The sequence below is a fragment of the Dermacentor variabilis genome, chromosome 1 (assembly GCF_050947875.1).
Source record: "Dermacentor variabilis isolate Ectoservices chromosome 1, ASM5094787v1, whole genome shotgun sequence".
In the NCBI taxonomy this organism is placed as follows: Eukaryota; Metazoa; Arthropoda; class Arachnida; order Ixodida; family Ixodidae; genus Dermacentor; species Dermacentor variabilis.
Genome location: NC_134568.1, coordinates 259,575,468 through 259,600,321, shown reverse-complemented (window position 1 = coordinate 259,600,321; position 24,854 = coordinate 259,575,468). Strand labels below are relative to the sequence as shown.

General features: G+C 49.1%; 1 protein-coding gene across 4 annotated transcripts in view; it reads right to left on the bottom strand.

Moving 5' to 3' along the window:
• fus (epithelial splicing regulatory protein fusilli) overlaps positions 1-24,854 on the bottom strand; it is a 132,993-nt gene that overhangs the window by 9,281 nt on the left and 98,858 nt on the right. For 3 of the 4 annotated variants that reach the window (XM_075673894.1, XM_075673901.1, XM_075673913.1), the window contains exons 7-10: positions 18,519-18,694; positions 14,139-14,233; positions 13,013-13,255; positions 848-1,084 (exon numbers count right to left, since the gene is read on the bottom strand). In XM_075673894.1, the coding sequence (XP_075530009.1) occupies positions 848-1,084; positions 13,013-13,255; positions 14,139-14,233; positions 18,519-18,694 (751 nt within the window). The remainder of the gene's footprint in view (positions 1-847; positions 1,085-13,012; positions 13,256-14,138; positions 14,234-18,518; positions 18,695-24,854) is intronic. The other variant, XM_075673908.1, reaches the window with a different exon arrangement.

Genomic DNA, 24,854 nt, shown 5'->3' with positions numbered 1-24,854 from the left:
CAGGAGTCTGAATGACCAGAGAATGACCAGGAGTCTGAATGACCAGAACGCAGACGTACTCCAATGGCTAGAACATTTGGGTGCAGAAACAAATTGACGTTTGTTTTCAGGGAAAGAAAACGTTTTCGAATAAGAAAGTGACAAAACATGACCGTTCCCTGTATTTAGTGCCAAATCTGATTGATTTATTTATTCTACGCAAGAAAAAATTCGAGAGTGGTGGAAAGTAGTGCAGTAACCTTGCAGAGCGCAGTAAGCTCAATTGTACTCCCCGCAGATGATGGATAGTGGCAAAAGTTAATCGCAACTTTTTATGAGGCGTTTCCACTACCAAGTATTTACCATGCGGCTTCCGGTCACCTCGAGCGTCATTCGCGTCATTTTTTTTTTCATATTTTTAATTACAGCGGACAAGCGTGTTGATCGATGTTTATAATGTACAAGGACAGTATGTTGTTTCAAGCAGATGATCACCGCTTACGATACACCCATGATTGACTGAGCTATAAAAAATTGTAGACAGCATATTTAGCACCCATGCATGCATGAAGGTATGGACCCGGATTTACAAAATGACTTGTACTATATGTAAGAACCGTTCGTCAAAACGACAGTCAGCCAATCGCTCTGGCGACTGTCACCGTTCACTGACAGAAGGTTCTAACGGACAAAAAAGCACTGCCAATATGTCCGTTGGCTCATTGTTAGAAAGACAAAAAAGCGATAACGCAGCAGGAGAAAGGAGTGCTACGTTTAAGCCGTGCGTGCGGCATAGCCTATTTTATACCGGCCGCCGCTTTGTCCCAACGCCAGCATGGCAAGAGGAGGGCATGCTCCGATAGCCCACCTGTGCGTTGTAGACCATGTGCACGCCCTGGTAGACGATGGCCTGCGAGTGCTCTCCCAGGAACTCGAGTATGGTCTCGACCTGCGCCTCGTACGGCAGCCCGCGCAGCCGGATGCAGTCCTTGCGCGACGAGCGCGACGGCAGCATCTGCTGCGGCAGCAGCGGCACCTGGGGCAGCGACGCGATCAGCGGCTGCGCCGTGTCGTACGTCCGCGGGTCCATGGTGCGGTTCAGAACCTGCGCGGTGCATCGACAGTGTGCCCGCCGCTCGTCACTCCAGTACGCACTACAACAACTACTATACAGTCAGGCATATACACTATACACGCAGACGTATACTGTGCGCGTTGCGACAAATTCGGAGATGTTCTATAGGAAAATATACGAGGAGGTAAAAAAAAGCCTCTCGAACTATAGCGTGGAAATCGTGGCGGAGCAAGCGGCCGTTCTCTTTGGATGCTGGGGATCTCTGTATAAATCTCTCAACGGTGTAGTGGAAAAGAAAGTAGAATATTTTGTGCGTGTGCGTGCCTGTGTGGGGAGGGGGCTTCTTGAGTGAGAGTAAAAGAACAGCGGACGATAAACAAACGCACGGCTGCCTAATCCCGGCATACATACGGCGCAACCATTGGCCTGTGCCTGCTCCTGGACGGCCAGTGTTCTCCAGTTCTCTTTGTGCAGGGAGAGTGGGGGAACACGAATGGCTTCAAGTCCCATGCTTTTCGAAACACACAGGAGGAGGGAAAGAGATAAGAAGAAGGCAGGGAGGTTAACCAGAATCACGTCCGGTTGGCTACCCTACACCGGGGGAAAGGGAAAGGGGAAACAAAGATAACAGGGAGAGAGAGGGAAAGAAAGAAGGAAATTGCAGTGAGTTCGCTGACGTGTGTGGCCTTACAGAAATTGCATTAATAGTCACAGATGGTCGCATAAGCCAGTCGTCCTTAAGAAGCACAAAAGTGCCACAGATAATGAAGACCACATTTTGGGTTTATTTGGGGAGAGGACGGGGACGGGACATTTCTCCGATGTCCCAAGCAGCCGCCTTCCCTTTGGGGGGGGGGCGCTTCTTAGAGCCCTCCCCCCCATCCGCAAGATACCCAAATCCTTTCACAGTATTCCACACTAGAAGCATTACAAAAGCGAGCAGGGGTGGATCCCCAGTCCGGCTCCAACGTTTCAGTCGGAGGACTTGTCTTCTTCAAGGGCTACACAAGGCCACGTTGATAAGACCTAGCCGACCACAAGTCGTTTTCTAAAAACGCACGCACCGGATAAATAATCTGCTCTTGCTCACCCGCATATTTCTTATATGCCCGCATGTTTCCAGTAACCGTGGATAGTGACACGCCAGAGATAATAATATGCTATTTTACAAGTGCGCGGCTGCGCAGAGTACCTGGCACACGCTTCTCTCTTACTGTATATGCACAATAATGCGCGGCTGCGAAGAGGCAAGTGTACACTACAGCTGCGCAGCGCGCAGAAGTAAACAACAACATACGTCTCATCTTTGCGTGATTAAAAAAAAAATAAGAAGAAGAAAAACGAGAGCGCAAGACTGAGAATGCAGACACACAGGATGACGCTATCCAGTCTGCATTCGCATACCTCTGTTCTCGTTTTCTCCGTGTATTCTACCAATTTTTTTGCTTTGTTTAGTATTTCTGCGCGTCGCCTTCTGAGAACATAAATTGCGTTCTGCCAATGAAATGACATGAAATATGCATTTTTTTACTTTATTAGGCTGAATTGTACCGCTAGTTTTGCACTGCTTTGATGCTCAATACAATGACTATTATAACGGTGCAATTTCACAGGTAAGCGGCTCTTTTTTACCGAAAATAAAGGAAATATTCGCGCAGGTTTTGATGTTACGGTTATTTTTCGTCGAGTCTCAAGGTGATTAAAATTCAAACCCATAGCTACAGCGACAGGCGTCACGTTATACGTGCTTAACATAACTGGTGCCGCAGTTACGTATTTCTTGCCTTCTGTGAATTCCACTCCAATTCACGTAAAGTTCAGGCCTCATATCAGCAGCATGTACGTCAAATTACCATTATTGAAGGCATATCATTACACGGAACAAAGTGTAGGACACCTATAAATCTGAATATGGGGCCGCTTTATAAAGGTGACCGCTTTTATAATGCGCCACTCGACAGCTCAAAGTTTCTTCGCCCGCACTATATACACTGGCTACAATATTAACAAAACGGAGTGGACTGACCAGGAGTCAAACGAGTCGCCAAAATATAGGCGTGCTTAAAAAAACTTATAGTTGTCACAATAGTATAAACAAATAAATAAAGTGCACGACGCAAATGTTAAGCCCTTCTTGTCGCGTACAGCGCCAGCCTCGTATAGAAGAGCTTTCGCTTCTCATTGTATTATGTTTTTCCTGTCGCCGCATCTGCAGCTGGGCGACCGGCTGGGCGGATTTCGTGAATCGCGTCGTCCAGCTAACAGGGCTGCTTGAAGGTGCATCACCAAACGCAGTATATTTTCGTTCTTCAATTATCGTTTCAAGTACGACTTCTACTTGTGAAGTAACGATTACTGCATGACTGAATTTGACGGGAATGCAGAAAATTATTGCGCGTGCCTGTAAGGCCGAATGAACACTAGCGCGACCTCTCGCATTGTTGCAGAAATCGTCAACGACTGCGAAAGCCGGGGGCTAAGAAACGTACTTGGCAAATTTCGTTTCGCTCCCGTGGCCGCCGCAGTGCATGAGCTCTAAACCGAGCACAAACGACCCGGTGAAGATCGCGCTACGACGACCCTCATTTTCGCCAAAGAAACGCTCGCTCGTAATCACCGTGGCGTCGCACGCATGCGCACAGGCGCCGGCAAGCCTGCGACACTGGTGTGCCCAGGGCAAGCTCGCGTACCGCGTGAACTAAATAAGAGGTAAGCCAGCTGCACGTCGGTACGCCGCGGAGTCTACGTGTACGGTCTCTCTCTCGAGATCGCTTTGGTGGCGCATCACGAGATCGCCGGGTGCCCACTGTCGCACCGGTGACTACGGGCTGCCCGAGGGGCGCGTAGGCGACGCGTGGCGCTCGAAGCCGAGAAGCGCTGGCCACAGTAACGCGAGGGCCGCACCTGCTGGCCGCCGTCGCGCTGGTGCTGCAACGTGGCCGTGCGCGCGAGGGGTCCCGACAGCTGTGACCTTCGCGGCTGCGCCGTGCTCGTCGGCGGCAGGTCGAGCGCGGTCGCGACGCGCGTTTTTACTCACGATGCAGCAGCGGGTGAAGCGGCAGCCGGGGTCCGGGCGCTACCACGCAGGCGGCATGGGTGTACGCACGAACGACGCAGCCTCGAGGGGAGCCCGCTTCCACGAAGCGACTGCCGATGCCGAACAAAGGCACGCAGCAGGCGCCTGCAAAACTGACGACCGCGCCAGCTGCGCCGCTCCTCAAGACAATGCCGCCGAAGCACGCGGACCGCTTGCACAGCGGACTCACGGCGCTGTCCGCGCGCGTATCACCGACCGCGGTGCGCCGTGTTTTGCTGGCCGCCATCGGCGGCGGCGACAACGGGTGCGCTAGGACACCGATCACTCCTGCAGGCCTGCGTTTCGCGTGTATTTTTCTTTTGCAGTCTTGCTGCGCGCACCTCTGGTGTCGCTGTGCTTGACCTCGCACTGGCTGCCTGACTGGTACGAATGCCTCACTGAAAATGGGCGGATTGAACCGCGCCTGCAATGCTAACAGTGTCTCATCTAAAATAGAAAGAAAGAAAGAAATGAAACCGCAGGAAAACGAAAAAGAAGGAGGCGTCTACCAGGCTTCTTTTTTTTCTGTTTAAAAAAATCATAGATAAGTGAAGCTCGCGTTTCAGGCAGCGATAGTTCCTCTCAACCAGATCGGTCATCTCAACATGACCGCCTGTTCGTCACCCCGAGCACAGCGTATGCAACGGGGCCGGCTGTCACGGCCGCGATGGGCCCGCGAGAGCATCCATCGCGAAGTGCCACGTCGCGGTCCAAGCACGGCGCCCTATCTAAGAACGCGTGGCGGCTGGGCCGATGTGGCAACAGGTGGCTTCCCGCTGGTGGCGCGTAAAGCGCCCGCCAACCACACTCACGTTTCTCGGTTGCAGCAACGAACGGCTTCTCCGGGGGTCGGTCGCGCCGCCTTTGGGAGGCCCAGCACTTGACCTGCTAGCGCCGACGTGTACCGACCGTCTCGGTGCTCGAAACAGTGAAAAGAACGGCAGCCCCCGGCGGCGCGAGCAGCGCGGGCTGGAACGCCAGACGTTGCGCGTGACCAAGACATCAAAACGAAGGGCCCTCCCCACCGCGTCTCCTTTTGCTTGTTATTTGCTCGAACGCGTGGGCGCGCCTGCGCGCGCACTCGGCGCCCTGGCTCCTTTCGGTGTTCCATCACCTGCGCTCGAGCTCGCGAGCACTGTCACCGTGGGCGCCGCAACGCTTGCGACCGAACGCCACCCGCTGCCGGCACAGCAGCTCCCTCGCACTAAACCCCGACTTACGCCCGTGGCGGAGTCCTTTCGGCAATCCTTGCCGCCGATTGAAAAGGATACACACAAGAACCGGAGACAATGCAGCTACTGCTTCCGTCTAAAACCACCAGGACAGCAGGCAAACGTGCTGTCTCTACCCATGCTGCTGCGGCAAAGCGTGTACAAAGATGTCGCATGATGGCTCGCATGATAGACGTGCGGTGCATAGGGACGGCACTAATAGGTATCGTTACTTTGCATGGGGAGAATATACGCAGCAACGCTATGTATGCATCACTAAATCAATGTCATGCGCACTACACAACTGTCACTACACCTACACTCGTAAGCAAAATTACACACTTTTGGGTCGTATCTTGCCACACAACAATAATCGTCATCTGGCATGCTTGCGTTTCCACTTTTCTTCTTTCTATTCCCCCTTTCCCCCCATTGCAGGGTAGCAAACGGGACGCTCGTCTGGTTGATCTCCCTGCATTTCCTCTCTTTGCTCTCTCTCTCTCTCTCTTGAAGAGCTGCGCTCGCTACTTTACTGTCGAGAATGCTCTGTCATAACGTGACTTGAAAGTACGAGGCTCGCCGCGTTAAAGAAAGGAAATGCGGACAAGGCAGATGACGATTATTGTTGTGTGGCGAAAGGGTGTAATTTTGCTTACGAGTGTGCAGGCTAAATTTACACCCTTTGAGTCGTATCTTGCCACACAACGATAAGCGTCATCTGTCTTGTCCGCATTTCCTTTCTTTAACGCTGCGAGCCCGGTACTTCCCAGTCACGAACGGCATGCGGCGTTTTCAAGAAAGGAAACGCATCAAGGCAGATGACGATTTTTGTGCGGCAGAAGGGGCAATCCAAAGGGTGTAACTTTGCCTACACTCTAAGAAAAGTTTACACCCTTTGGAGTGCCCCTTCTGCCACACAATAATAAACGTCATCTGTCTTGAAGCGTTTCCTTTCTTTAACGCTGCGAGCCCGGTACTTTCCAGTAACGAACGACTTGCGCGCTATCAGCGTGACGCAGCATTCTCGACAGGAAGGTAGCAAGCGCCGAATTTTCAAGAGAGGAATCGCAAGCAAGGCTATCGTTGACTATCGACGAGATGATTATCGTTGTAGGACAAATGTACACCCCAGAGGGTGAAACGCTTAGGAGGGTACATTTCGGAACCCATGCATCACTAGCTCTCTCACTGTCAAAAGACGCTATTTATAGAGTACACGTCGCTGCTGCTGCTGCGAGTAAATGTTCGTAGGGACTCACGACGAGCGAAGCAGTGGCCGAACGATGCTCGCTTTTGCAAGCCACTCCCTGCGATCGACGCAAGGGGTGGTGGAATTCTTTCCGCTTGCGGCGGCAACGCGCGCGGTTCCTGTTTGGCGTCAGTGAGGTGCGACCGCGGTGACCGTGACGGTCTGCGTCACATTTAAGTATGTCTCCGAGAGAAAGTACCTTATGTTGATATGTATACTATCGATGGCGAAAACAACCTGTTCTGCCGCGAAGTAGTTCAAGGCCCGTATTAACAACAACAACAAAAAGATACGCTAGAACTGTTCGTGAGAGGAAATGCCAGCCAGTCGTGTTGTTGCACATAGTATATTAGCGAAGGTGGCCGGCCAATAAATAAATAAAAGGAAGAAAAACAGCACTTACGAACGAAAAGATGTGAATGCGGCCCCAGGTGTGCGTTACGGTGCACGTGGCAGAAGTCATATATTGCTGTTATCTTAAGCATCCTGTTCACAACTATTTCTGAGTACTTGCACGAGGTAGTGAGACTTATTCGGCTGGCAAAGCATGTTATGGTAACCATAACTGTCTAGAATCTTTAGGGAGTGGCCACTGGGAGCTTTCCTGATTTCCGTAACTTTGGTACGGAATCTCCGAGCATGGTCTCGTACGGATGCCTTGAATTCAATACATTCGGGTTAATGCTGACATGCTTTCTAGTTAAAACGATATGCCCCAATGGCGAAAGCACACCACACAATACGAGAAAAGCTAAATAAAAAAGAAACCGGATAGCTGTCACACACCAACCTCATTTGTAGCATTTTAGACCTTGCCGACATTTCCTCCGTCTGTGCGGTCGTAGGCCTGATAACTTCTGTAAAAGGTCATCGACCAAAGAGACTCTATCCTTGTCGCTTTAAAACAGCGACGCCTATATTACAACTGGTTGTGCGTCTTCACAGCTCGATCCTTGTACAAAGGAAAGCTGGCTCAGAAAAAAGATTTATTAGGGGGGAACGAAACAAAGAAAAGCTGCACGAGCAAGTCTAGACGGGGTTTTCGGCTCTGTCACAACAAAGACGGAAGAGCATTTTATATTTTCACCCATTAGAAAGAAAGGTGCATAGAATAGACTATATACGGCACGACAAGCAGCACAAACGATTTAGAAGAAAGGTTAGCTAGAAGTATCCAAGCGCGCAAAACATCATAAAGGTTCTAGAGTAACCGCAATATATCCGTCTTTTCAAAGCTGCATAATAAGAAGTGGCCGAATCCTCGAAGCTTTTGGTCCGTAAGTGCTGTTTGCCATCGGCCAGCCGCTTTCGATAACAATACACCCGACATCACGTTTGGCGTCTGCTATTGAGCATACTTCTGGAGTAAGACCCGTTTCATGAATACTCTTGGTAAAGGAAGGTGGGTTGGTAATTCGCGATTGTCTGCCCAAATATTTCTTGTGTGGGGTCAAATGGGAAACAGCACTTACGAAGGAATGACTTTGGTATTTCAACCTCTGAAGATAGGAGAAAAAGAATTGAACTCCGGAATAACGCATCCTGGTCGGTCATTCGTGCATACATCGGCTAATGGAAACGAGGCCCGTCACGCGTTCGGTCATATCTAGGTCTTTAAAGGGACGCTAAAGAGAGACACTGAATTAGTTTAGGTTCATAAAGTATGCTTTCAAATCTTCATTTTCTATATATATCGTGGTAACATGCTGGTTAACCCGCCACGGTAGTCCGGTCGCTATGGGGTTGCGCTGCCGAGGTCGCGGGTTCGATCCCGGCCACAGCTGCCGCAATTCGATGGAGGCAGAATGCAAGAACGCTCATGGACTTGGATTTAGCTGAACATTAAAGAATTCCAGGCGATCAAAATTAATCCGGAGTCCTCCAACGCGGCTGTGCTGGTTATGCCACGTAAAATCCCAGAATTTAATTTATTATAGTTGATTATTAGCAGAGAAAATAGAAGTCAAAGTTCCCATTCTTTGAATTTCGCGGTGAAACCAAAGCCGGTGCGTCAATGTGACGTCACAGATTTCAAAGCATCTTCTTTCATTTGGACCCTTGAGGTAAAGTAAATGTTATTCAATATTGCGAAGTTTAATGTTTGGCTCTCGTGTAGGATTCACTGTATAGTCCACATCTCCTGAAAACAAATTAACTTGGCTCGAGCAGACGTCAAAATCTATGAAGTCACGGCGAGGTGATGCGGGAACTTGACGGCGGCGTCGCCACCAGCGACTTTCATTTTCGCGCATTTTCTAGCTTATAAAGCCTCCTCTTGCACTAAGAGAGGCTATTGTGGCATTGTGGAAAGGTACTTTATCAAATACAGCTTAGAATAGGCTACGAGTGAGTATTCTATATTGTAATGTTACTCCGCATGCTCAGTCATATAGTGTACTGCGGACACAGCTAACCCGAAGGTAAAGACGAGTAATAGCACTTCTACAGCATGGTAAGACCATTGTGAAGCGGTTAGCATAAGGAGAAGGTGGGGGAGGGTGTGCTGTTGTGCATGCGAGATACTGTCGTTTTACTGTCGTGCTCACGAGGAAGCTCGTACTGAGTACTGTCTGACTTCAGTTTTGCAATTACAGCATGCCCGATTAATTTTGAAACTTATTTAGTGGAAGTCTGTCAATGAATAATTGTTCTGAGGAGTTACCGTGGAAATAGCGACATCCGTATGCAGCTTGGTCCATCAAATTATAATTCCGTCTCAAATCCCTTACTTTAACAATCTGACACAGTCGCCGCAGAAATACGCTGGTGTATGTATATACCACCCTCTTTTTGTTTCAATTGGTTTGAACAAATTAAGAAATATTTAATATCACGTAGCAGACAGCGCAATTCTTCCTGTTCAAGTTGATTACCTGAAGACGCGGACATAGCACGCACGACAAATCAGAATGTCTAGGTAGCCAATTGAAATGATCCACTAATTAACTTTTTTAATTACTCCTTCTAGAGCACATGCAGCACTGAAGCCCAGAAGTATCAAAGGCGTGCTTGGTTAACAAAAGTCATAGGACTAGATGCGTTACTAAACACATTTAAGTTCCAGTTCAGTTTTCTTCAAGCAGTTCGTGACGCAAATCCACATATATATATATAAACAAGAAGAAAGGGGGTTAACCTAGGGGCCCGATTTTTATTAAGCATACCATAAGAAGCCAACAAACGTTGACACCAAGGATAACACAGGGAAAATTACTTGTATTTACTAAATGAATTAAAGAAATTATAACTTAATGGAAATTAGAGGATGAAAAAACAACTTGCCGTAGGTGGGGAGCGATCCCACGTGTTCGGATTACGCGTGCAATTCTCTAACAATTTGATTTATTTATCATTTCTTTAATTCATTTAGTAAGTAAAAGTACTTTCCCCTATGTTGTCCTTGGTGCTGTGTGTATGTGTGTGCGCGTGTGTGCGTGTGTGTGCGCGTGTGTGTGCGTGTGTGGTACTAGTTTGGGTCCCGGCTATGGAAATAAAGGTGTACTTGAGGTATTCGAGAATGGGATGCGCATAGAGCACCCTGCGCACATGACCTGCGTGTGTGGAAGACGCAACTGCATTGCGGTTGGGAATATCGTTTGCGAGAAGAAAATAATGTTAAACGATTGATTTCTTCTTATTAACTTTTTTTTTTATTTTTTCGTGTGGCAGTCTAGAAACAGAGCAAAGCGGAGCGCAGGGTCGATATGAATTGCCGTAGATGACGGGATCTCCCTCAATAATTTTCTTCCAGCGCAGTCAGTGCAGAGAAGACAGTGTCATGTGATCATTCATGGAAATGTGGGCGGCGAAAAGAAGGAGTCGGCGTATTTCGATGCTCTTGCATCAAGCGGCTTAGCACTGTAGTTCGCTGCCACATCAGGAATGTGGCTCATTCGATCAGTAGCCATCGTCTGTTCCCATAAATTCATGAGGCTAAATGAAGGATGGCTGGAGAAATAAAGGAACACGAAAGTATAAGAGGTCTTTAGAACGCCACTGTACGTTCACTGCGACACGTAGGCGAGTAACATGTGCCCCAGCCAGGTGTTCACGAGAAGATTACATAGCGTTTCGGGCAGTTCATTCACTAAGTTCAATAAAGTGTTGCGGAGATCCCTTAAGGATTAGAAGATATGACATCTCACAAACAAGGAGCACTGATTTGCCGCCCGATGAGGATCTGCCAGGTAGAGTTTCGTGATGAATACGCATACTAAAGTTATTAGTTGCTGCTATAAAATAAAGCCGGCCTCAAGTTACGCCGCATTGAGAGCGTCCGACAGCGTGTGGAAGCGACAGCCTGAACTGTTCAGCCCAGTGGCCTTTTGTCATTTTGGCAACGAATAACTGCGTGGATCTGGCAAAACCAGCGTCTGTAAATCGGGCGAAACACATTCTCTCTCTTTTATCATTCTTTTTTTTTTTTGTAATGGCATTCAGCTTCTTCCGATGTCAGGCGTAATGGTCGAAAAAAATAAAAAGTGTCTGCGTGCAGCATGAATCGCTTCTGTACATCTTCGCCCTCATAAATTCCTACGAATTGTGGTTCTCCGTGAGTGTATAAAGATCCGCTATAGTGTTTTGGAGAGGCCATCGATCGAAGAGCTTTATGTAGGTGCGAGTGTTTTTCCCTGCGCCTCGGGACCTCGAAGCGATTATGGGCACTGCCGAGCATAACTATAAACGCCCTGAGCTCGTCACAATAAAATCGCTACTTCGGGCAAAATTACGGCACGGGCTTTCTGCCGAAGACATTCCCGCCTGTTCTGTTCCCGCACCATATAATACAAGTGCACTTTTTTTTTAAGGCGGGTTTACGATAGGAAGGGTGGGGAGAGACAGGGTGCATTTCAGCTTACTCGCACATCAGGGGTTTGCTGACATAGAGAGCGGTTCATTTCAGTTTACTCACACGTCAGGAATTTGATGACATTGGTACATCAGCGTACGTAGGTAGATCAGCCTGGATCAACGTTGGGGATTTGGATCAGCTTGGTAAGAACAGTGTCGAAGTTTTATATCACTGCCATCTGAGAGGATATGCAAAGCCCACAAAATTGCGCCTCTGTACACTTCAGGCTAGAATCATAATTAAGGTGTGAATTACATGCGGATCGATGACATTCGATTCCTGCCGCCTTCCATTTCCCGCACCATCTAAGGTTTCGAAATGCTTGTTTCAATTTCAACATACGAACTAAAACTAAAACATTATTAACTGGAGCGTTACAGAAAGACAACGGACAAGGAGCCGCTCACAAAGACAAGAGCCAAGAGCTCACCTCGTTCTTGTCAGTTGTCTTTCTGTCACGCTGTAGTTAATAATGTATGTCTCAACAGTGCCATTAATTGCAAGGCGGCAATCTTGGATAGGACAAGTAAGATGTGTGGGAAAGCTTGCATACGGAATCGTGCATACCGTCCAAATCGAGGAACACGGTTCTGAGGTCTCAAGGCGCGTTTGAGCGCGAACTGTCGTAAATGAAGAAACGTGCCGTGCTAATCCAATGATATAATGTGTCAGGGTTGCAGTTACGCATGAGACAGCCAGGCCTCACAAATTTTTGTCGGTTTGGATCTCAGAGTCGCTGCACATTTACTTTGGACTTCAACGGTGCCGGCAAACGTTTCCGGAAAGCAGAAACCTCGAAAAATGCGAATGTACAGTACATGGCTGCGCAGCATGAATTGAGAGGCGTATTGGGCGCATTACGCATGTCGCAATCCCACGTGCAAAGTGACCCCCTCGGCCCCCCTCTATGTCTGGCCGAATGCCTAGCCCGCGAGGCTCTCTTGTAGATTCCGTAGATTTATTTTCGTCGAGCATCCAAGACCCGAACGCGACGAGTCATAAGTCGGTCTGTGTCGAGGCGATAGAGCCGAGCGTGCCAACAGAACATATAGTTCTTCACTGGTGGCTGAGAACCACTGATCTGATCCTATCCCACAGCGTTTACATGAACCTTGCCAAGCGAGTCAGGCTGAGCCAATGTATGCCCTTGCAGGTGGGCTGACCCAGCCCGACCTCACTCCCTCGCTCAGCCCGAACGGTAAGCGTTTACGTCAGCACGACAGGAAAACTTCCTCCCGATAGACGACTCGAGCTGTTTTCGTCGGGTACGTGTACGGTAAACGCCCAGCTTGTTCCGAAGGCAGGCAGGCAGGTACACACACACGCAAACGTACACACACAAAGTTATTTCGCTTGAATTGTTCGCAAGAGCAGATTCCAGCAGATCGTGACGTTGGACACATCATTAGCAAAGGCGGCCGGCCAGTCGCACGAACTTACGAACGAAGAAAAATCTTTCTGGACTTGGGCCCTGTGTGCATTAGCGCTCGCGACGGGTTGACCGTATTGCGCCGGTGCGCTACAACGCTTGGCCGCGTGCGCTTCGGGCGATGCTGGCGCCAGCGCTCACCTGCTGCACCTCGGCCGTGGTGCTTCGGAAGAGCTCGATGTATCGCGAGCCGATGAGCTGACGGTGCTTGTGGAGCGCGCGGCTCGCCACTTCCTCCGAGTCGAAGAGCACGAACGCGTCGCCCGTGGCCCGTCCGTCGGGCTTGCGCACGAACAGCACGCCGTCCTCGTCGTCCATCACCGGGCAGCTTGTGTGCGGTTCCGAGCCCTCGCTGCCGTCTCCCGACGACGCGAAGAACTCCACCTGCAATGCCGCTTACGATGGGCAAACCTCGCGCTCAATGGCGCCTCCTTTGAGCACGCCTCATCTCTCGGGCCTTATGCTGCAAGAACCTGTTTACAGGTGCCTTCTGGACTTGGAAGTCGCCTGTCGCGACATTTGCGATGCAGCGTGACAACCACACGGCATATTTTTTTTTTCGCGCTTCAAGTCGGCGTAACAACTCCGGCATCCACGAGTTCGTGTCCGAAAAAGCAGCTCGATGAACTGGCAGTGAAAAGTAGTAGGATATGGTGGTGGTGGTTGTGATCGTTGTAACTGCCTACTGCGCTAAGGTATAGCATTAGAAAGTTGGTTGATCGAGAAGAGATTTACGAGCACTGCTGCGATGCCGAAACATGTGACGCGCCACAGATCGACACGTGATAAAACGTTCCACGTGGTTGGGCCACGTCGATAACAAGTATGTGGTCTCTCGCAGTGACCAGTCGAATGTTTGTAAACGCACGCAGACACTAAATTGACAGGTAATTTGGATAATTTGGAAGGTTCTAAAGCCTAGCGGCCAAAGCTGACGGCATCTAGGGGAAACTTCCGAGTCTGCATTAAGGGCGAATCGCTCGACGGTGCTGACCTCGGTTCTCAAATTTCCGAATACAAAAAAAAAAAAACTAACCGGTAGCACGTCAGAACAGTGACAACAGAAATGGGACACACACAGCTGTGTGTGTGTGTCCTCTTCCTATTGTCCCTGTTCTGACGCGCTCGTAAAGTTTCCGTAGGAAGTGTCCTTCGTTCTGCGACCATGAATGTGCACACCTAGACTAACACGTTGAAACTTTTCGACAGAAAAAGTGGTGAGTTCACGAATCAAAACCTGATAGAAAACACAATACTGTCGTCTTACCACTTGTTTAGCGGTGCAGTCATAAGGTAGACCGCGCATGCGCACAATCACTTGTCCACCTCGAGACAGGAAGGAATGCGCTTCGTTGTTGTTACCTAGAAGTATACAGAATGCAAAAAATATAAAAAATAAATATAATATAAAACAATCAAAAACAACTTAAAACATCTTTCTACACTGGCTTCTCGCACAATGCGGGGAACGAGTGTGCGTTCCACTGCACTGGTTACGACCAGCCGTGCACTTAATCACAACCGTCACTTCCGCTCAGTACAGCTCGGTTGGTTCAAGATTGGTCGTGTTTTCCAATTGAGTGAACAAACATCTCCTTGAATTCACGTGATAATAATAATAATAATAATAATAATAATAATAATAATAATAATAATAATAATAATAATAATAATAATACGGCACTTGCGCTACGCACCACCAAATGTAAAACTTCTTGCATACACGTCCCTGGTGCGAAGAAAACTGGAATATGCGTCCCCTATCTGCAGCTCTAACCAAATCTATCTGATAACTTCACTAGAATCACTACGGAATCGGGCCGCTAGATTCATTCATTTGTGCTATTCATACAATACCAGCGTATTACCTTTAAAAGCGAAATCCGGTCTAACAAATCTTGCCTGTAGTCGCCGAATCGCCAGCATGTGTTTGTTCCACAAATTTTTTTTTTTTCAGTTCACTTCGGTATTCCGCCCTACATGAGCACTCCGACACGCATTTCACTCCGCATTGGTCATCCCCTGCAAGTTGCCCGTCGACGTGCTCACACTACAATGTTTTCTGCATCATTCTTTCCTAGCTCAGCCGTAGACTTAAGGCGGCCTTCCACACGACGTCACTGCAACCACCTCTCCATCCACATTTCCTGATTGTATAACTGCCATATTTAACCAAAACTTTGTCTGTGTGTATGTGCGATTAGTTATACCTGTACCCACCGCTTATGTAATACCCCCATATTGGGAGTCTTTAAGGCAATAAAGCGAAGCGAAGTGAATAAGCCACGTTCAGAAACAGCGCTACCAGTTTACGTTTCCTCGGGTAAAACTAACAGATAAAAATGCTCGACCGCAAAGAAAACATGCACAAACAGGCGGGAAGCAATGCTTTAAAACTAGAGGTGTTCTATTAGTGACATTTCCGGATCGAACGCACCCGCCGCAGTGGCTTATAGCGGCTATGGTGTTGCGCTGCTAAGCACGAGGTCGCGGGATCAAGTCCCGGTCGCGGGAGCCGAATTTCGATGGCGGCGAAATGCTGAAACGCCCGTGGGGTCCCGTGCTATTGGGGGCACGTCAAAGATCCCCTGGTGGTCAAGATTGATCCGGAGTCCCCCACTACGGCGTGCCTCATAATGAAATCGTGGTTCATTCAATCGAATTCATTCAATCGAATATTCGAGCAAAACGACCTCCGAAGATGGAATATTTTCTCATTTCTAATCAAAGTAAAAGAAAAAAAAATGTTGCCTGAGGTCCAGTTGGTAAAAATTGGAGTTGCTGTATACGTTACGTAAAAACAAAAGAAAAAGAGGTCTAGTCACATTAATTTATACATGCATGTAATGCCCATCGCAAATGTACGCCTGCTTAACTGAGCAGCGTTTTGTATATGATATAAGCAACTGCTTTCAGTTATCTGGTGCACCATGATAATGACAGTAGTGAAACAAGGGAAAAGCACGTCACCAGATGCACGTGAGTACATCGCTCGTTGAAGGAAGGAATAATATAATAATATTTGGGGTTTTACGTGCCAAAACCACTTTCTGATTATGAGGCACGCCGTAGTGGAGGACTCCGGAAATTTTGACCACCTGGGGTTCTTTAACGTGCACCTAAATCTAAGCACAGGGGTGTTTTCGCATTTCGCCCCCATCGACATGCGGCCGCCGTGGCCGGGATTCGATCCCGCGACCTCGTGCTCAGCAGCCCAACACCATAGCCACTGAGCAACCACGGCGGGTTGGAAGGAAAGAAGTGTGGTACAACAGCGCACATTGTTTTGAAGAGATGCAACCACGGTGATATTGGCCAAATAATACATTGCATCGTCTAAATCGAGACAACTTCGTAGAAGGGCTGCCTAAAAGTGAGAAATTCTTATTGAACGACAAGAAACGACCGGGCAGATGTGAATTTGCTCCGCGCGTTCGCTCAGAAACTGCACGTTAACACCGCGGCTCTCCTACAGCAGAATCAATCGGATTCTGCTGTAGAAAAATGGATTCTCTCCCTTGAGACTTTAATCGGTGCCGTCATCCCTTATGGTCGAACAGAAACGAATATTCGACAATTTCGGATAACGAATGCTCGAATCGAACACGAATTGAGTACGAGGACTGTTCGATTCGTATTCGAATATTCGCACACCCATACAAAGTCCATCGTCACGACGACAGTTATGACCGCACTTTTTGCGTCTAAGTGAATTCGGGTCGACTCGAAACAAGCTGCAAACTTGAAGGAAGAAAAAAAAAGTAAAAAAACACAAAGGACAAGAGGAGAGGTTCACACCAAATCCTTCCTTTGTGTTCCACACCCTTCCTTTGGTTCACACCACACCTGTCCTTTATGTTTTTGACTGTTTTTTTTTTCTTTCAAGTATGTGCCAACTGGCCCCCACTTCAAGCCTTCTGCAAAGCCTGCCAACTAGCGAGAGAAATCACAGAAGCTTTTCATATGAAAAAGCGCACTGATATGTGCGTCAGTGAACCGCACGTTTTATTGTAAAAAAAAAAAAAGACTTATTTTCTCAAATACCGCGCAACCTGCATAGTAGTTTCTTCTTTAAATCTTCGTTGAATGATTAGGCTCTGTTCTACGCATGCCCATTGTGGTCGTGCATATTATACGTATACGATCTTATTCCAAAATAAGCCGAATGGCGAGTCAGGTCTCGTTTGCTCCGCTTTGCCTATGTCCCTATACATCTATTGTACCATCTGAGTTCAGCAATGAGCTGAACTCAGATGGTAACTGAAATAGGTCGCAACTGAAATAGTGCACACAGCAAGCCGTGCGCGACGACTGGAAGGAAAGAAAAAAAACCTTACAATACCAAAACAAAAATGTGTCGTTTTATAAGTAACTTCTGCGGTTTTATGCACCAAGAACGACGACGTGATTATGCGGCACGCCACAGTGGTGGACTCCGTATCAATTTTGACCACCTAGGGATTCATTGACGTGCATCTAGGTCTAAGTAGGCGAGCGGTTTTTTCACTTCGCCCCCATCGGCAGCCACATCATGTCTAGCCAGCTATGTGTGTGCAACGCCTGAACCTTCACGGGGCCGAGTCCACATAGGTGTCTGGCTTTCCGTTCGTAAGAGCTGTTTGTCCCTGGCCGGCTGCCTTCGTTAATTATATGTCCAACGTCACGATTGGCTGCCACCTACTTTTGCAAACAGGGCCCGTATTGACAAAAACGTTCTTGCGCATAGCGTAAGAACGCGTTTGTGACTACGGGCCCCGATTTTTCCCTACAAGGGTACCCCTGCAGCTGCGGTAATTAAATGAACCTGTTCAAGCGAAACGTTCGCGTGCGGATACAGGCATCGGACAGACGGCGAAAAAGCATTTTCGAACAGATTTGACGAGGAAGAGGCGTAGCTCGGTTCTCCGGGCGTTTATCTTTGTAGTGGAAGCAGCAATTGTCGGGCAAGGTGCATTATCTGCCGCGAGCATGCTGCGTATACCGGCTCTCCATCCAGCCGTGGCATGCAGGCGCACAATCGCCGCGGTCATTCCTAAAACTTTGGCCAGAGACAATGCAGAGACTGGGGTTAAAGAAAAAAAAAAAGGAAACGAATGATGCTGGCCTCCTCGCGGTATCGCGCGCGTACGCCCTTGACCAACCCTTGACCAGGCGCCTCGGGCAAGCGCAAGGGTTTCCGAGAGACTCGCAATCACGGCGGCCGGGTCAACTGGATGCACCCGGGGGAGGCTGCGGCGCAAGGTGATCAACCGCAATAATGCCAGTGCGGGCTCGCGATTTTGAAGGGAAGCCGCGCGCTTAACGCTGCAGTGCCCACGTCAAGGAAAATTAGAACACCCTGTTCACCTTTAGTTCTGGGCGTGAGGATTGCATTCGTGAAGAAAAAAAAAGAAGGAAATGTTATACGGGTGAAATTTTATTCAGCATAATAATTAATCGATTAGCAATGGTCTTTCTGAACTATCCACCGATTGAAGTCTCACTGCAGGGCATCAGAAACGCTAGTATAGTTTTCCGTGCTTAAATCAGAATTTTGAGGCATCGATCTCAGCGTAGCATATATGCGATACGTTGGGCACGATGGTTAATAATAATAATAATAATAATAATAATGATAACAACAGTATAATCGGGGCTGCATGCTCACCTCCGGCGACGTTGACGAAGTCCTCGCCCGTGGCGCGGTACACTTCGATGTACCGCTGGCCGATGTGGTGCTTGTGCCTCTTGAGCGCCATGTCTCGGTGCTCGCTGTTCTCGAAGCGGACCAGCGCCTCCCCGTTTCGCCGACCCTGTGGACTCAGGCAGAGCGCCACGCCTCCCCTGCGGGAAGGGAAGGAGCACGCGTTCAGACGCCGCCATCTCTCTCTCTCTCTCTCTCTCTCTCTCTCTCTCTCGGAAGATTAGCGGGACGTCGGTATCGGCATTACGCGAAGGCGACGCGAGGTTACGCCGCTGTCGTAATGCGCATACGTTACCTCGACGGCTACACACGCCTAATTCCGACTGACAGCGCTGGCTGAGATTAACTTACGGCTTTCCGGCGGCCGGCGGGAACTCGCTTCCACGGCCGCATTCCATGGATTGCAAGAGGCGCCCTTTTGCTCAGGTTTCGACGCGCGTCACACGGGTGGAGCATATCGATATCTCCACCATAAAGTCATCGTAACTTAAGTGTAGAGTCCATGCGAGCAAAACTCAATTAAATCGTCGTCCGAGTTTCGCGTTACTGACAAGTTTCCGCGTGCACGGTTAGATTGTAGTCTAGGACAGTACTTGCATTTTCCCCGTAGCATATTACAGGGCAATCTTTGTTGACCATTGATTTTGAAAGAAAACGCTAAGCTAAGTTTCTGAAATCGCTGACGTATAACGCTTTGGAACGTAAATTATTTTGAAACTCGCTAAGCAGTTTTGCACGCTACAGACGTACCTGTCCCATGTTGTTGCACTACACGTTAAGGCACAATCACGGTATGGCACAGAGCCTGCCCCGCAACGAGAATCACGAGCGAGGTAAAACGACGGTGGAAGTGAATTAAGAGCGATTGACCAACTCCGTTTTAATGTAACAATCGATCGCCAAACGTTTCCCGCGTTCGTGGGAGAGACTGCCGAAAGCTATTTTGGAGCAAGTAAAATTACGTTGTGGAGCACTTTGAAGCAGACAAAATTGCATTTTGGAGCAGGCCAATCTGAACTGTGGTGGAATGATGGAACATGGCAGCGCACTTCGAAACCATGACTAAACACAGAATAAATCAATACGAAGCACGTAGTAGAAGCACGCTTTGTAGCTATATCGCGCTATAGAAGAGTGGGTCGAGCGGCGGCACCGGTGCATGCTTTCCTGTAAAGCCGAAAACATCCGTGGCACTACGGTCGAACTGTATTTTCCTGCCGCCCATCGATGCTCATGACGATAGCGGAAAATGTTCCCATATTATGCGGTCCAATCGACGCGGTAAAATAACTTCTCTGTAAGCATACATTACCGCAGACCCAGAGAGCCGCAACCAACCCTGGACTGGTATAACATAAGACTACTGTGAACTGTTTTTATTGCAAAAGCGAATATACGGACACTTCAGGCGCATTTCTGCCGTCGCCTTCGCCGTGATGTTCCGTATAAAGTCCAGGGGCGATAACATAGACGCCTCGCGCCGTGTGCTGCATCCGCGAGGGAAAGCGGGGAGGAAGCGCGCCGTCTTCCGTCGCGCGGAAGGCACCGTGCGTTGGGGGGGATTCAACAGCGCCGGAGGGGATTGGAGGGGATTCAACTACGCCGGCTGCTGCGTACGGCGCGGCCTATCTTGAACGCTATCTGCGATGGGGGCAGAGTGCGAGTGCCAATAGCTTCGTGTGCGCTGTGTTTTCGCCGCTGAAGCCAGGCAGCACGAAGGTCGATTCGTTCGCTGCTGGTGCCGCGCTTCCTCCCTACAGCGTTTTGACAACGAGTTTCCGCGTTCATCGAGTGAGATATGTTCATGTTTGCTTGTGCGCGTGTCACACCTTACTTGTTAATTTAGTTAGTAATCGAATGTTTACAAGTTTATACGGCCGATAAAACTAATATCCTTACTTCGTCTAACAATTTGCTACCGGCGTCGATGCTTCGCCTGTGGTGCGAAACTGCGACAGTTTTTTCGGACAGCTGTTTGCTAATTTTATTTATCGCAATCGACGCTTCGCCTTTAGAGCGAAACTGACTTCATTACAAATCCGCCGTCGGCCCTTCGTGATAAGTCAAAATGGCTCAGACCTCGCCCATAGGGCATAAAAACTGACTGAAATAGTTTTACGCTATACCAGCCCTGGGGACAAATACGCTCGCACGCGTGACCGTTGGAGCGCGAGCCTCCCTAATATCTAGTTTGCACGCAGCGCCCTCAGCCTACTTTTCGTCGTTTTGAGCCTCAGCTAGGTATCGCCGCGCCGCTCGGCACTCAGCCTTATTCTATGGTGCACTCTAAATACAGCCACCCTATAGCCGTTCCAACACCAGCGACAACAGCCGAGAGTGTTTAGAACGACAGAAAGCTGAGCTAGTTGGTAAGGATTCATAATGCATAATGCAGCCGAGAGTGGCTGCACGCGAGCCGGTCAGTTGCCGGAAGCGCAGAAAAGTCCGTAAGCGCGAAAATTACGAAAAACTTGCGGGAGGCGCCGTCGCGCGGTGTGCGGAACGTGAACGGCTGCACTCTTTTCCAGAGAACGCGAATCTGCTCGCTGTTCGCGGCCACTGCCGGAGCACACATGCCAAAGCCGTTCTGGCGCAGCGTGGCGCAATTTTGATCAATTTTCTGTGTTTGGTGCAGGAATTTGCGTTTGTATCAAAGTGGCGCAGGAGTCCCACCCCTGCACGCTGCGTTCTCCTGAACCGCATGTGAAACTAACGGACAGCGTACTTGCTTTAAATTTCGAACGACACAGATTAAAGCACATCGCTGCGCCAAGAGAAAACATAAATTTGCGAATTCAGACCGCGCACTGGGCGGCCTGTATTCGAGAACGAACACTTGTCGAACGGGGCGCTCTTTGGTCAGTTCTGGCCCTTGCGCCAGTAAAACCCATTAATCAATCAAGAACGAACAGTAACTGCTAGCGGCCAGCAATACGCTTATATGACCTTGTCCCGAGCACACTTTCTAAGACCGTTGAAATCTTGAAGCTCGCGCAAAGGAGCCAACAGCGTTCGCAAATTTGTATGATTGTTGCATTGGTATATGAAAGCACACGGGCGACGGGGATATAGGCCTCGGTTGTTGCAAAGGCGAAATGTAAAGGCGAAATTGCGGAAGACAAATCGTTCACCGGCGCAACTAGAATACACTGAGTTCACATTATCCTCGAAAAGTTACGTATAGCAAAGGTATCGTACTTGAGGCTCTTCCTTGCATGACGTTGAGTAATTGCTGTGTGGCGTCCCAGGCAAGTTCGCATTGCACACACGCACGCACGCACGCACGCACGCACGCACGCACGCACGCGCACATTAAAGGTATAAAAAAAGATAACCTACGAGCTTAAACAGCACTCTTCGGTGAGCGGTCATACAAATATAGAATTCGTCCTCTCGGTACGCTATCGCATGATATTTTGTCTGCATTAGCGTAAAACTTGTGAAACAACGCTGACAAGCGCATGTCAGAAGATAACAGCAGGCACAATCCCCAATAGGATTCACTACTTGAATTTATTTGCTATAAGTTCAAGTAGTGTACTCCAAGATTAGCAGCCAAACCACAAAGAGTTGGGGATGTTTTGTAGATAGATAAATACTTTAGTTTTAATGTAGAAAATAGATTTCGGGGATACCCAACGAGCGATAACTTGGGTTACGCTGAAGAATACAATTATGCGGAATGTCATCGGTTCGCAAGCGAAAAAAAAAACACAAAACTGTTGAGGGTATGAACGAGAAAACTGCTTTCCAGCTCGCAGCGTCGGTTCCTTGTAAGCCTGAGCACGACGGCAGTAGTTAGGCAACAACTAATACACGCAGACTTATCTATAAGCCTTCTGAACGTAGCCGTCCAAGCAGGCTGCGAAAAACAGCTGCCGTCGTTTAGCGCGTTACACACTGGAAGGCTCGCCGAGTCCGGCCTTGACTGCGTGGCGTCTCGCCCCGACGAGACGCAATTCTGCAATACACACAAACACACCGGCTCCCTATCTACGCGTTGGGGAGGAACTGCACTGCAAGGCCCCGTCTATGCAGCCACTGGAGAACCACGCGGCCGTTTTGACTCTCACGTGTTCGTCGCTTTCCTCGATGGCACGTCAATCGAGCCGGGTCGCGGAGCACGTGGAATTGTAGCGCTCGCAGGCGTGGTTTCTACGTTTTCAAGGCTTTTGCCAGCCAGGACTCGCCGTTTCTGCCGGAGTGTTCGGATGACGAGTATGCCCTCAGAGTCGCTTTTTTTTTTTTTTTTTAATCTTCTGGTACGCTTTTCTCATCGCGTTCTCACCTGTAACCCGCTCACAGCACCCGGCGCGTTTTGCCTCCTCCAGAAAATTATGCGGGAGAGCGCGACGTGGCCGGAGGGTTTTCCCGCTTTCACTGGTACAGCGCGTCGGCTTGGGATCGAATCGGCAGCGCGACAATCGATGCAGTCCAACCTTTGCAGGAACGGCATATTCCAGGCGCCGATCGTGGCGCGAACAGGATGCCAACCTTTCGGTGGAGCGCCCAAAGCCGGCCTGGTGGGGGCCACGTTGCAGCGACCTCGGCGAACACGCTTCTCCAGCTGGTCCGCCCCTCGGAGCGGGCGACTGTGACGCGTCGGCTCTGCTGTCCAGCGCGCAAGACCGCCGTCTGCTCTCGCGAATCTCCCTGTCGGCGGAGAGGTCTGTATCACGCGCGACGCCTTCCAAGTGCGATAACCAGAGGGAAAGCGAGAGAAAAAAAAAAAATAATTCTGCGGTGAGAGCGGAGAAAGATGCGGCGATAAGCTGGGGCTTTTCTGTTGTGCCGTCTGCGATGCTGTATGTATATATATTTTCTTTTCTCGCCTGCCCCCGCTGACGGCCGGCTTGATAGGCAGCGCTGTGCAAAACGCTGACAGAAGATGATCCACAAAGATCAAGGACCCTCAAAATGGCTCCTCGACGGCCGCGCGAAGAAGCAGATGAAAAAAAAAAAGAATAAAAAGAAAAAGAGAAGAAATATCTGCGTACGGCGGAGCTTTCGAAGAGTCCCTGTTGATCACAGTATCAGGAGTTTTTTTCTCCTTCAAATGAATAGAGGAGAAATCCGCAGTGCTGAAGCTCTCCTGCGCCGGTGTCGTGCATGCTGATAACAAGCCAACGCACGCGCTGAACCTATTATATCGGCAGACTCGAGCGAAGGCGTCTAGGATCGTACGCTAGCCAACACACGCCCTGAAGTATAGTGACCGCATTTTCCGCAAGCTGCGAGACATGGAAACGACAGGCAACGAGACATTGAATTTCGGGGCTTTTCTCCTTCCTGGGAGATGCAGAATCACTCGCAAACGCGTGCTAACAATCGGCGAGCGCCTTCTCGGCATGCCTCTTCAGCACCACTCGGAGCGATTGCTCAAGCGCGGTCCGCAGCGTGCATGACGCACGCCAAGCGCTTAGTGAACACGCTGCCCGTCGTACCGAGCGCACACTCGGTGCGGCGGGTTTGGCGTGAAAGCGTGACTCGAGCCGCCTCCTGGCATTTCTCGTTGTTTGTGGCTGCTTTTCTGTGCTCCAATACGTCTGTGTATAGCGCGACTCTGTGGTCAGAGAGCCCAGGAAAGCGCGAAGCTGCGAAGGCAGATATCTGAGCACGGCCGGCAGAACCTTGCCCGATCTTCAAGCCATTCGCCTCCATTGCCACCACCACCCGTCTCCTTCTCTCATCTGCCATTTTTTACAGCGAAGCTACTATATATATGTATATAGCTACCCTGCGGCGGTGGTCGATGTCCGTTCCGACGCGAAAAAAATGTTCGTCTCCGGTTTCTCGCGAATGCTCTGTAGCTCTCAATATAATGTAGATATCTCGAAAAAAGTCATACTGAAATTGGCCGCTAAGACGACTCTACCATTACGCCAAGTTTGATTTACTTGTCGTAATTAGTTAGTTCACAGTCAAGTTGTAAACGTTACAGAATTCCCGTCTGCTGTCAATACATGGCCGTCTACGGAGGTGGTATGGTTGTAGAAAAAGGCTCTTGTTTTATCGAAACTATATTCAAACAAATTACATAATAATTAGCCGCCAAGGCGACTCTAACATTACGCCTTATTTCATCTACTTTTCATAATTACGTAGTTCACAGTGAAGTTGTAAATATTGTGGAATTTTCGTCCGCTGTCAACACATGGGCCTCTACGGGAGGGAAACAGACAGCCCCATGTTTGTCAGCTAGAATAAAACTTTAGTCCTTCAAAGTTTCACTCAGCTAATTAACTAGGAAGTATGCTCAATCGCGAATTACAAACAAACGTGTTTTGTTTTGTGCACTCC